Raw genomic sequence first — 12964 nt, 5'->3', positions numbered from 1 at the left:
GATGTGGGATCCAGAGGATGGGGGATCCGTGGGATGGGGGGGTCTGCAGGATGGGGGATCCAAGGGATGGGGGATCCAGAGGATGGGGAATATGTGGGATGGGATGGAAGGGTGAGGGGTGCAAGGTGGCACCATCTGACACCCCAGGACCCCTCGTCACCCCGAGACCTCCCCTGCTGTTCCTTGGACACCCCGGGACCCTCAGGCACCCCAGGACCTTCCCCCAGGACTCTGAGGTGCCTCAGGACCCTCGGACACCCCAGGACCCTCCATCGCTCCGTTCTCCATCTCCTGCCCCTTCCCACCCCTCAGACACATTTTTCCCCTGGAATTGGGGGCACGAGGACCGTCACTACCTCTGGGGACAACCCGGGGTCTGGGGGGGCTCGGTAACCCCCGCTCTCCCTCCCGGGGCGGCGGGCCCCGTTATTTTCCCCGTTCCTGGAGGTCGTGGGTCATGGATGAGTCGTTCCCCCCGTGGCCCCCGAGGGTGGAGGGGGGCTGAGACGCCGCAGGAATTTTGGGGTAAAATCCCCCCCCCAAATCTCCCCCTCCTTGCTGCTCTCCCAGCTTTAGGGAGCCCCGAATGTGGGGGAAGGCTCGGGGGGGAGAGAGAAGGGGCCCATGGAGCGGCACCCCCCGAGCGGGGCCAGCCGGGCGATGGCAGCGGGGGAGGGCAGCGCGACAACGAGCCGCTAATGTCCCATTAGCGCGTCCTGGGACACCGCCCGTGCCGCCACTCGCCTCGGGTCACCTCCTGGGGCCCCCGGGTCACCTCCCGGCCTCCTCCTGCCCCCCAGGTTCACCTCTTCGGGAGGGCCATCACCCCGCGCGGGTGAGAGGCACAATTTTGATGATTTGGGCTAAAACTGAGTCGCATTTACAGCCCAAAAAGCTGCAGGCTCCGAAGCGCTCCCCGCAAGCGTCCCCGATGTGCCCCCCCAGGCTGGGAAATGGGGGAAACCCCCGGAAATGGCCAATTTCTGCCCCGGGGCTGCGGCTGTCTGTCGGCAGGGGGGGGTCTCCCTGTCGGGGCCCGTTATTTTGGGGGGGGGGGGTCTCCCTGTCGGGGTCCGTTATTTTGGGGGGGGGGTCTCCCTGTCGAGGTCTGTTATTTTGGGGGGGGGTCTCCCTGTCGGGGTCCGTTATTTTTGGGGGGGGGTCTCCCTGTCGAGGTCCGTTATTTTTGGGGGGGGGGTCTCCCTTTCGGGGTCCGTTATTCGGGGGCGCGCTCCGGTGTTCGAGGGGTGCTCTCTCGATGGGGGCGTGGTCTATACATCTAGGGGCGTGGTCTAGCAAGTGGTGGGCGCGGTGTAGCGTCTCGTGGGCGTGGCCTGGCAGGGCGGGGCTGTGCGGGGCGGGGCCGGGCGCTTCCGGGGCGGGGTCGCAGGGGCGGGAGCGGGGCCGGTATCACCGGGGAGACCCGGGGGCGGGGGCGGGGACACCGGCGGGGCGGGGCCAGGCCGGGGCGGGGCCGGGGCGGGGCCGGCAGCTTCGTGTGGGCGGTGCCGGTATTACCGGTGGGGCGGTACCGGGGGCGGTACCGGGGGCGGTACCGGTGTCACCGGCGGGGCGGGGCCGAGGGCGGTATCGGGGGCGGTACCGGTGTCACCGGCGGGGCGGGGCCGGGGGGCTGTCCCGGTATCACCGGCGGGGCGGGGCCGTGTCGTGCCTGGGGGCGGGGCCGGGGGCGGTACCGGCAGCACCGGCGGGGCGGGCCCGGCGCTGCCGGCGGGCGGAGCGGGCGCGGCCATGGCGCTGAACCTGGCCAAGAACGGGCGGGCGCTGCAGGAGGCCTACGGGAGCGTGGTGGCCGCGGGGAGCCGCACGGACTGGTGCGGGGGGCGGCGAGGCCGGGGGCGGACCGGGGGGCGGCGATGGGCGTGGATGGATGGGGAGGGGGGCTCGGGGGTGTCGGGATGGGGGATGGGGATGGGGGCGATCCGAGGGGTGGGAGCGAACCGGGGGTGGGCGCGGGGGGAGCAGGTACGGCGGGGCCGGTGGCTCTGGGGGACATGGGGGACAGTGGTGGGGGGGAGGTAGGGTGGATGTGGGGTGGGTGAGAGGGACGGTGGGGGGGCCTGGAGGGGTCTGGGGGGATCAGGGGGTCCCTGGGGGGCTCTGCACCTCAGAAGGTGCCCGGGGTGTGTGAGCAGCCCAGCTGAGCGCTGTGCTGGCTGAAAATCCCATTTCTGCCTGAATTTTAGGGCTCTGTTCACCTACGAAGGCAACAGCAATGACCTGCGAGTGGCCGGCTCTGGAGGTGAGGACCTGGGGGTCCATCCCCTGTTCTGGGGCTCTGGGGGGTTCCAGGGCTCACCTCACTGCACCTGCCTGAGGTGTTGGGGGCTCTGGATCCCCCAGGGTGTTTTGGGGGTGCCCCTGGGGGCTGTGTCGGGGTGTCTGGGGGGATTTTGGAGAGAGGAACACAAAGCAGAGCCTCTCTGCCAGCTCTGCTTCGCCCTCCCTGTCCTTTTCCTCCTTTCCAGAGGATCCCAAGTTTGGCTCCTGGCTGCTCCTGGAGTGTTTCAGGTCCCGGATTTGGGCAGGACCAGGAGCTGCTCCAAAGCCACTCGCTCAGCCAGGGCTCCCTGCTCAGGGCTCCTGAGCCACTCGTGCCCAATTCCCTCCTTCCTGCAATTCTTTCCTATTTGTTTTTTGTCTGGCTGCTGATTCCCACCCAGACACCCCTGGCTGGGCAGCTGCAGCCTCCAGGAAGCAGCAGCACATCCAGGTTGGAATTTGCATCCTCTCATCCCTCCCCAGCTTCTCCCTCAATTTCCAAGAGCTTTTCCCAGCCTGTGGAAGTTCCTGGGATGCTCCACAGGGTCTGGTGGAGCCCAGGGTTTGGTGCTGGGGGGTTTTGTTGAGGAGGACTCTTGCTGGGTCCCAGATGAGGTTTTGGGGAGCTGCAGAGGGTGTGCCCCGAGCTCCCCCCGGCATTCCCTCACCAACCTTCAACTTCCCTGCTGGGTTTGGAGCCGAGTTTAGAGGCAAACCATAAATATTTAATAGGAGGAGGAAATGATCCGGGGATGCTGCAGAGCTGGGTGAGCTGTGCTGCTCTCTGCTCCTGCCAGGCTGATAAGGAGCAGTGGCTCCTTTCCCACTCGTCAGGGCTCAGACAGCCCAGCACAGGAGGAGCTGTGGTCTGGGGGGATGTTTTTGGGATGAGAGTGTGCATTTTTGGTGGTTGTCCTCCTTTCCTGGTGGTTTATTGGTGTGGTGGGAGCGAGCTGTTCCCTTCCCTCTGCCCCTGCCTGAGCCCTGAGTGGGATTTTCCCTCTGGGGCTCACTCCCAACTCCCCGAGCAGCTCTGGGACCACCCCAGGAGGGTGTGACAGGAGCTGGGGCAGCAGCTTCCCCGCCGTGCTCTGGCAGGACCTTGCCCCGTGCTGCCCTTCTGGTTCCTTCTCTGCTTCCCAGTCCTGCAGAGCAGGAGCTCGGCCCAGCCAGTTCCTCCAGCGCTCCTCAGCCCCGTGCCCCGAGGTGTTCCTGGTTCTGGGCAGAGCTGGCTGAGCTCTCCCTGAAGCTCCTGATCCAGCAGGGGTGGGAGCAGCTCCTTCCCCTCTCCCTCCCTTGGCTGGGGTCCAGATCTCAGACCCGTGGGGGGTTTGTGCAGGCTGAGGAGGAGGATGGGGTGATGAAGGCTGCTGGGGCTGGGTGGGGAGTGCTCAGGCCCTGCGTTCCCAGAGCAAACAGAGGGGCTGGGGCAGCCCCTCAGAGCTGGGGGGGCTCTGGCTGCTCCCACCCGGCACAGAGCGGGCTGGGCTCACCCCGTGCTCCCTCCCGGGCAGAGGGGGGCCTGGAGGAGATGGTGGAGGAGCTCAACAGCGGGAAGGTGATGTACGGCTTCTGCCGCGTCAAGGATCCCAACTCGGGGCTGCCCAAATACGTCCTGGTCAACTGGGTGAGTGGGGACAGCTGGGGACAGCGCTGGGGATGGCAGGGACAGCCCTGGGGACAGCCCTGGGGACAGCCCTGGGGCTGGGGTGAGCTGCTGCTGTCTCCTGCAGACAGGTGAAGGCGTCAATGACGTGAGGAAAGGAGCCTGCGCCAACCACGTCAGCACTGTGGCCAACTTCCTGAAGGTCTGAGCCTGCTCTGCCCCCCCTCAGGCAGCCCCCGCCTGCTCTGGGTGGGAGGGACCCCAGACCACCCCCCTCTGCCCCCTGCCACGCTCAGGGACACCTTCCAGCAGAGCAGCTTGCCCAGCAAATCCCCCTGGGCATTTCCTGCTTTTCCTTCCCCTGGGAGCTCTGGAGCACAGCCAGGAGCTCCCGGAGCAGCTGCTGGGTCTGGGGGCTCCCAGAGTGACCCCTCAGGCCTGTGCTGGCTCCTCCTGCTCAGGGGGCTCACGTCACCATCAATGCCCGGGCAGAGGAGGACGTGGAGCCCGAGCTCATCATGGAGAAGGTGGCCAAGGCCTCGGGGGCCAACTACAGCTTCCACAAGGAGAGCAGCAAGTTCCAGGACTCGGGGCCCCAGGCCCCCGTGGTGAGTTGGGGCAGGGGGCTTTTGGGTGCCTCTGGGTGGGGGGAGGTCTGGGAGCCCACTGATCCCATGGTGGAAGGGGCACCCTGGCCATTGACCCCTCTGGGATGTTCAGCCAGGGGAATAAAAGAGTCCAGGGAGAACTTGGGGCCCCTTCCAGTGCCTGAGGGGGTTCTGGCCCATCCAGTCCCACCCCTGCCAGGGACAGGGACACCTCCCACCATCCCAGGCTGCTCCAAGCCCCATCCAGCCTGGCCTTGGACATTCCAGGGATGGAGGAGCCCCCTGTGCCAGGGCCAGCACAGGGGCTGGCAGCGTGCCCTGGCCTCACCCAGGCCTCCTTTGGGCTGTGGGGCACAGCACCAGGTCACGGGACGTCCCAGACTGGGCTGATTTGTGACAAAAGATGCAAGGAGGGTGTCTGCTTTCTCCGTGTCTGCTCAGGGCTCTGTGTACCAGAAGACAAACGCCATGTCTGAGATCAAGAGGGTCAATAAGGACAATTTCTGGGCCAAAGCAGAGGTGGGTAAGGTGTGCCATGGAGCACAGGCTGTTTGGGTTAGCTGGGATTGTTCTCCAGTCTTATTCCCTGTCTGGGAGCTGGGGAGTGCTGCCTGGGATCAGGGACCAGGGAAGGGCAGAGCTGCTGCCCTGAGGAGGGGCTGAAGGTGCTGCCTCACCTCCTTTATCTCCCCTGGGTCTGGCTGGGGCCGGCAGGGCTGGGCTGCTCCTGGCTCTCCTGGCAGGGGCAGCTGGGCTGGATCCAGCTCCCAGCAAACCCCAGCTGGGTGGGGAGGCTTTGACTGGGGGCTGCTCCTGTTCCCTTCCCTTGCACCTCGGCGTCAGTGGGGTTAAGCAACAACGTGTGAACCTTCAGACTGGAAAAGTGCCCTGGGATCCACCCTGGGCCCCCGGGGTGTGCTGTGTGTCCCTGGGATGTGCCATGTCCCTGTGACCCACCGGGATGTGCTGTGTGTCCCTGGGATGTGCCATGTCCCTGGGATCCACCGGGATGTGCCCTGTCCCTGGGACCCACTGTGTCCCCCCAGACCTGCCCTGTGCCCTGGGGTGCAGAGGGCTGGAGGGCTCGGACCCCCAGCCCCGTGACCCCCAGCCCCGTGACCCCCAGCCCCGTGACCCCCAGCCCCGTGAGCCCAGCAGGACCCCCCCAGCCCCGTGACCCCCAGCCCCGTGAGCCCAGCAGGGCCCCCCTCCCCGTGAGCCCCAGCCCCGTGCCCCGTGTGCCCCCAGAAGGACGAGGAGAACCGGCGGCTGGAGGAGCGGCGGCGGGCGGAGGAGGAGCGGTCGCGGCTGGAGCAGGAGCGGCGCCAGCGGGAGCTGCGGGAGGCGGCGGGGCGGGAGCAGCTGTTCAAGGCCAGGGCCAGTGAGATCGAGGCCCAGAAGTGAGTGGGGTCTGGGCAATCGGAGCCTGTCCTGCCCTCCGGGGTGCCCGTGGTGCCGGCTGTCCCTGTCGCTGCCTCTCCGAGCTGCCCCCACTCCAGCAGGGTTTATTCCTCAGGGAGGGGGGGGTTCCGTGCCTTTCCCACTGCTGGGATTCCTGCAGGCCCAGGAAATCTCCTTTGAGAGAACAGATTCGAGGGCATCGTGATCCAGCTGTGGAGGGAACATCTCCCTGGCTGCTTGCCCAGCATCACCCTGAGCCTCCCTGCCCACGGATCCTGCTCCAGGACTCTCCCCCTTTTGCTCCCCAAACTCTTGCTGGCACCCATGGTCCCTGATTTTGGGCTGTCAGAGGTCCAGGGGGCTCCAGCCCCATGTGGAGGACTCCAGGGAAGCCCACCCAGCTCCCATATAAAGATGCTTGTGTCCCTGTCCCCAGGGAGATTTCCCTGGAATGATCCCACTGCCCTGAGCAGCTCCTGCCCCTCTCCTCAAGGCTGACTGCAGCACCTTGTCTGGCCCCCACGTGAGGCACGGCCTCCACTTGCTGTTCCTGGGCCTGGGACAGGGGGGTGAGGTCCCAAGTGCTCAGTTTTAACCCCTTTGTCCCCACAGGAGACTCCAGCAGCAGCAGGAGGCTGAGAGCAGGGACAGGGAGCAGCAGCAGTGGGTGAGCTCTGTGCTGGCCCCAGGCGAGGTTTACCCAGGTGGAGGGGACAGGGGCCTGGGACAGGGAGAGTGGAAATGGCCCCCAGGTTGCCCAGGGGAGGTTTAAGTTGGGGAAATTCCTCCGTGGGAAGGGTTGTGCAGCCCTGGCACAGCTGCCCAGGGCAGGGATGGCATCCCTGGGGGGATGTCACAGCTGTGGGGATGTGGCACGTGGGGACCCGGCTCAGGGGTGGCCGTGGCAGTGCTGGGAAGCAGCTGGACTCTGCTCCCAGGGGTTTTCCCACCCAAAATCATTCCCTGGTCCCGTGGCACCAAGTCCCTGCTCCCAGCCCAGAATTCCCTCCTCCTCCTCCTCCTCCTCCTCCTCCTCCTCCTCCTCCCTCCGCCGCGGCTCCCTGGGGCCCGAGGGGGGCAGATGGCTCGGTCAGGGCTGCAGGGCTAGCCAGGGTGGGGTGGCTGGTGGCCCAGCCCTGTCCCTGTCCCTGTCCCTTGGCGCAGACGGAGCGCGCCGAGGAGGGCGAGGCACGCCGGGGCGTCAGGAGGAGCCAGTCGGTGGAGAAAGCCCAGGTGAGGACCTGCCCCGGGGCAGGGGGGCTGCCGGGCCCTGCCCCGTGTGTCTGAGCCCTGAGTGACCCCGCGCCCCCTCCCCGGGCAGGAGGCAGCCACGCTGATCGCCCAGAGAGCCGTCAACCCCCGCGACATCTTCAAGCAAAGGGAGAGAGCGGGGCCGGGGGACACGGGGCTGCCAGCACAGCCAGGTACGGCCTGGGGACACAGCCAGGTGGGGCCTGGGGACAGGGCAGGGTCTGGGGGCACAGCCAGGTGGGGCCTGGGGACACTGCCAGGTGGGGCCTGGGGACAGGGCAGGGTCTGGGGGCACAGCCAGGTGGGGCCTGGGGACACAGCCAGGTGGGGCCTGGGGACAGGGCAGGGTCTGGGGGCAGTCCCAGGGGACAGGGCAGGGTCTGGGGGCAGTCCCCAGCCGCCCTGGGTCTCCCTGCTCCTGGAGGGGTCCCGCTGGGGCAGCAGCCCTGCGAGGCCACAGCTGACACTGCTGTTCTCTGCTGGGCTGTGTCCAGCTCCAGCCAGGTTTTAATCACAAAGACAGCAGATTTCCACACTCTGATTCCCCTTCTGAGCCCTAAATTATTTTTTATTAAATTAGAGCTCAATCTGTTAACGCCAGGAAAGCACCCCTGGCACAGTCTGTCCCCTCTGGAGGGAATTGCCCAGGTTTGGGCACTGCCCAGCCTGGCACAGTCTGTCCCCTCTGGAGGGAATTGCCCAGGTTTGGGCACTGCCCAGCCTGGCAGACTCCTGTGCTGCAGGAGGGCCCGGAACTCTCAGGCTGAAATCAGGAAGTTTGCAAGGCAGAGCTGAGAGCAGCTGAGGAAGTGGCTGTGAGGGGCACGTGACACCCCTGGGTGCTGCCTCTGCCTCCTCATCCTCATCCTCCTCAGCCCAACCCCCCAAAGCTCCTTGAATTGACCCAAATCATCACTTTGACTGGGTGGGAGGAGCAGGAGCCCTGCTTCCTCGGGCAGGCAGCTGTGCCACGCTGGGAAAATGCCGGGTTTGATGGTTGAAAATGTCTTTTTTGATGGTTGAAAATGTCTTTTTTGATCATGAGGAGAGCCTGACTTTGAGGGGTTTCATTGGGATTTGATGGTTTTCATGGAGGAAAGGGAGATAAATGCCCTGGATTGATCAGAGATGAGGGTAGGCAGGAGTCTTGGTGCTGGCAGGGCTGGTCCAGGAATTCTCCTCAGCTGTTGTTTGGTTTGGAGGTGGAGGTGAGGAGATAGCAGCTCAGTTACCTCCTGCCACAGGAAATGCACTGGCAGAAACCAGTTTGCATCAACCCCTCCCAGTCTGAGGTCTGGGCCTTCCCTCCCAGGGGCTCCAGCTCTTCCTCCTCCCCAAAATTACATCCATTCGTTTATTTTTTACATTTCCCCTTGGCTGCTGCTGCAGCCAGTTGCCAAACTTGTTTTCCACAGCCAGGATTGGAGCTGGAAAATCCTGCTTGGGAGGGGGAGCCAGCAGTGTGGGGGTGCCCAGGGGGGCTGGCAAGGGAGCCCCTGACCCCTGTGGTGCCCAAGGACCCCCTCCCTGAGCCCCCTGACCCCTGTGGTGCCCAAGGACCCCCTCCCTGAGCCCCCTGCCCCCTGTGGTGCCCAAGGTCCCTCCCTGAGCCCCCTGCCCCCTGTGGTGCCCAAGGACCCCCTCCCTGAGCCCCCTGCCCCCTGTGGTACCCAAGGACCCCCTCCCTGAGCCCCCTGCCCTCTGTGGTGCCCAAGGACCCCCTCCCTGAGCCCCCCTGCCCTCTGTGGTTCCCGGGGGTCCCTCCCTGAGCCCCCTGCCCTCTGTGGTGCCCAAGGACCCCCTCCCTGAGCCCCCCTGCCCTCTGTGGTTCCCGGGGGTCCCTCCCTGAGCCCCCTGCCCTCTCTCCCCCAGGGAAGCTGCGCAGCCCGTTCCTGCAGCAGGAGCTGAACTCGGTGCCCAGCCCTGCCTCCCCCAGCAGGGAGGTCTGGGGGTCCCCCCCGGCCTCCCCAGGGCCTGCAGCAGGTTGGTGCTGGCTCCCTGCCCTCCCCAGAGCTTCCCCCCATCTCACAGCTTTGGGGCTGAGGATGAGGATGGGTCCTGCCCTCAGCCGGGGGCTCAGGGCCGGGGGCAGGGGGTGTCTCCTGCTGGAACTGAGCTCTGTGCAGCCCCAGCCCTGCCCCCATCCCTGTCCCCAGTCCTGTCCCCCAGCCCTGCCCCGGGGCTGTCACAGCCAGGCTGGGGCTCTCCCCCTGTGCTGCAGGTGGCACCGAGGGCTGGCCTTGTCCCCAAACCACGGGGACACGTGGGTTGGGCTGGCATGGGGTCTCAGGGATGCCCCAGCTCCACCTGCCCGGCCGTGCTGGGCTCCAGCTCGGTGTCCCCAGGCCACTGTCACCACTAGATGCTGCTCTTGGCCAGGGCTCTGCTCCAGCCCCTCCCCTCCGAGGCGATCATTCCCTCCTGAGCGAGTTCATCCCTCCCCTGCCAGGGGCAGATCTGTCCTTTGTCCTTCCCCCTGCTCCCCAGACCCCTCCTCACCCCATCCCTGGCTGGACTGGGGACCAGGTGAGGGGACAGGGCCTGGCTTTGGGGACAGAGCCCTGGTTTCTCCTCAGGACGAGACTCTGGGTACAGTTCTGGAGTGCTAGGCTCCCACGGGGAGGAGAACCTGTACGAGGAGCCCCCGGAGCCCTCGGCCATCTACGAGGAGCCCCCCCAGGTGAGTCTGGGGGCCCTGGGTCTGGCTGGGGGAGCGCGGCTTGTCCCATCCCCAGGATGAGCCTGGAACGCTTTCCTGAGCTAAAACCATTGGAGAAGGTGGGAGCCCAGGGCTCAGGGGGCTGCTGTGTCCCCTCCAGTGGAGACACTGGCCCCAGTCCCTGCACCCCCCTGCACCCCAGGGCTGCTCCAGCTGTCAGTGCCAAATCCCAGAGCCAGTGTGGGGAGAGGATCCACCTCAGCCTCCTCCAAAGCCCTTCCTCCTCCTCCTCCTCCTCCTCCTCCTCCTCCTCCTCCTGCTGCTTCCCTGCCCCTCTGGACCATCCCAGCTGCTCCTGGTGCTCTCCAGGGGCTCCTGCCCCTCTGGTTTGTTCCATGCTCACCAAACCATCAGCATTCCAAGCATTTTCTCATCCTGGAGCTTGCCTGGAGATGTCCAGCAGGTTCCAAGGGATCCCAGAGGAGATGGGCTCCGTGCTCCCCTCAGCCAGCTCGGGCTCTGGCAGGAATGTTCCAGGAGCTGGAGCTGTCTGCTGGGGACGAGCTCTGTCTGCAGCAGGGGTCCCCAGGGGTTTCTGCCCCTGGTGTTTCCTCTGGGGTCAGATCCCAAGGGACAGGCACTGCTGTTGAGCCACGTGGCCCCCTTGGCTCTTGGGCTCAGAGCTGCTTTGCTCCCGTGGCAGAGGTGGCACAGCTCCCCTGGAGCCCAGCTTCCATTCCAGAGGCACCCAGAGCTCCAGCCCAGCTCCCCAAGCCTCAGGGGCTGAAGGACATTCCTGGGCACTGTTCTCCTGCTAATTCCTGCTCTCCTCTCCTTCCTGAAGGAGCAAGCTGACGATGCCAAGTATGACTACAGGGTGGAGTACCAGGAGCCCCCAGACCTGGCGGGGAAGGGGCTCTGTGCCCGGGCACTCTATGACTACCAGGCTGGTGAGACCCTCTGAGCCACTGCCCTCGTCCCGAGTCCCCCTCCAGCTCTCGTGGAGCCCCTTCAGGCACTGGAAGGGTCTCCCTGGAGCTTTCTCTGCTCCAGGGGAACATTCCCAGCCCTCCCAGAGGGGCTCCAGCCCTGGAGCAGCTCTGTGGCCCCTCAGGGCTCCACACCCGTTACCCGGGGAGCCCCAGGGCTGGGGTGGCTCAGGGGCTCTGACCCCGCTGTCCCCACTGTCCCCTTGCAGCTGATGACACCGAGATCTCCTTTGACCCTGAGAACATCATCACCAACATCGAGATGATCGACGAGGGCTGGTGGCGCGGCTACGGCCCCGACGGCCACTTCGGCATGTTCCCCGCCAACTACGTGGAGCTGATCGAGTAGGGGGGCTGCTGGGGGGCTGCTGGGGGCCCCAGACCCCTGGGACTGCTCCAGACCCCGAGCCCACCCAGCTCCTGCCTGGCTCTTCCACCGACTCGTGGCTTTTTCTTCCGTCTCTCTCTCTCTCTCTCTCTCTCAGTGAAGTGCCATTCCCCAGCCCCGCGGCCGTGGGGCCCCCAGGAGCTGCCCCCCTGCCCCCCCAGCTGCCCTTGGGTGGGGGAAGGAAGGGTCCCCTCCCACCCGGAGCCCTCCTCCCTCAGCTCTGGAGTGGGAAGGAGGAATTCTTCACGGGAATTTTCAGGGAACAAATTACCTCCCCCCTGTGCTCCCTCCCTCTCTCCCCGTGACCTTGGACCTGCCACAGCCACTCTGGAGACGCCACTTTCCCAAGCTTATTTCATTCACTGGAAAAGCTCATCAGAGTGATTTTGGGATCCTGCAGGATCTGGCATGGCCAGGAGAGGTGACTCCTGGCCCTGTTCCCAGCACCCTGAGCAGACTGAGCTCGCCGCGTGTGATCCTGTGTGCTCCTCCCTGCTCTCCCCACTGTTCCCTCACCCCAAACATGCTCTGCGATTTGAACTGGGAGTGAAAAACCTCTGCAGCTCAGATCCAGCCTGGCCAGGCACGTGGGACCCCCTCCCCAGCCCAAACTCACTGTGAACAAGGAAAAGCCCAGCCCAGCCCCTCCCTCTGGAGCTTCCTGCCCTGCTGTCACTTTAGGAATAAAAGGAGAGAAAGGCTTGGGGGGTCCCAGCTCACCCCCCCTCCTGCAGGTGCTGGGGGCCACGGTGGCTTCTCCGAGTCCCTGCCCTGAGCTCCTTCTTCTCCCTGCTCCCCCCGGGCCTCCCCAGCATCAATAAAAGGGCTTTTCTTTGGTGATGGATGCTCAGTGTCCTGGTGGGGACTGGGGAGGAGGGCCGGGGTTTGGTGTCCCCGGTGCAGACACGGGGAGGTGCAGGTGGGGCCCCCCAGCTCCGGGCAGGCCCCAGCATTGTTGGGCAGTGAGTCACGGCCGGGGGGGCCACGCGTGTGCCGGGGGGGGGCACGCATGTGACGGGGCTGGCGGCCGAGCTGCCACGTGGCCCTGCCACCAGCGGGGCCCGGGGAGCCTGCGGGGCCGGGAGGGTGGGAGACACCCGGGGCACCCCCAGCATCATCCCCGGGGGCTGCCTGGGCGTGCTCCCCCCAGCCTGAACGCCAGCCCTGCCAGCTGGGGGGGTCACACGTGTGTAATGTGTGTGCAGAGAGTGTGCCCTGCATCCCCTGCATCCCCTGCATGCTGCCTGGGTGCAGGGTCCCCGTGCTCTGCATCCCCTGCGTGTGCAGGGAGCCCCGGGCAGTGCCAGGCGTGTGCAGGGTCCGTGTGCCCTGTGTGACCCGTGTGGGAGGGGATCCCGTGTGCAAGGTGTGTTCTGTGTGTGAGTGAGTGTGTGTGTGAGATCCCGTGTGCAAGGTGTGTTCTGTGTGTGTGTGTGGGAACTCATGTTCTGTGTGTTCTGTCTGGGATCGTGTGTTCAGGGTGTACCAGGGCACAGGGGGTGCTGGGGATGAGGTTACAGGGGTGTGGGGGTGCAGGCGGTGCCAGGTTTGGGGGCACAGGGGTGTGGGGGTGCAGGCGGTGCCGGGTTTGGGGGCACAGGGGTGTGGGGGTGCAGGCGGTGCCAGGGTTGGGGGCACAGGGGTGTGGGGGTGCAGGCGGTGCCGGGTTTGGGGGCACAGGGGTGTGGGGGTGCAGGCGGTGCCGGGTTTGGGGGCACAGGGGTGTGGGGTGCAGGCGTGCCGGTTTGGGGCACAGGGGTGTGGGGGTGCAGGCGGTGC

The 12964-nt window shown here is 65.9% G+C and overlaps 1 protein-coding gene across 3 annotated transcripts; it reads left to right on the top strand.

The window, feature by feature from the left end:
• The first annotated feature begins 1724 nt into the window (after positions 1 to 1724).
• On the top strand, positions 1725 to 12025 carry DBNL (drebrin like). 3 transcript variants are annotated; one of them, XM_050983117.1, is made up of 14 exons: positions 1725 to 1835; positions 2208 to 2263; positions 3798 to 3910; positions 4017 to 4091; positions 4351 to 4497; positions 4939 to 5016; positions 5749 to 5897; positions 6511 to 6565; positions 7063 to 7131; positions 7220 to 7322; positions 9022 to 9132; positions 9726 to 9829; positions 10653 to 10758; positions 11007 to 12025. In XM_050983117.1, exons 1-14 carry the CDS (start codon positions 1753 to 1755, stop codon positions 11144 to 11146), a joined length of 1389 nt encoding a protein of 462 aa, XP_050839074.1. In that variant the 5' UTR covers positions 1725 to 1752; the 3' UTR covers positions 11147 to 12025. The 3 variants fall into 3 exon arrangements, with proteins under 3 accessions (XP_050839074.1, XP_050839073.1, XP_050839076.1); XM_050983116.1 differs by having other exon boundaries at positions 5746 to 5897; XM_050983119.1 differs by lacking the exon at positions 9022 to 9132 and having other exon boundaries at positions 5746 to 5897.
• Positions 12026 to 12964: the final 939 nt, after the last annotated feature.

This window comes from Serinus canaria, chromosome 22 (genome assembly GCF_022539315.1).
Source record: "Serinus canaria isolate serCan28SL12 chromosome 22, serCan2020, whole genome shotgun sequence".
NCBI classification, from domain to species: Eukaryota; Metazoa; Chordata; class Aves; order Passeriformes; family Fringillidae; genus Serinus; species Serinus canaria.
Note: the sequence above shows the minus strand (reverse complement) of the source record. Positions and strands in the feature narration are given on the sequence as shown.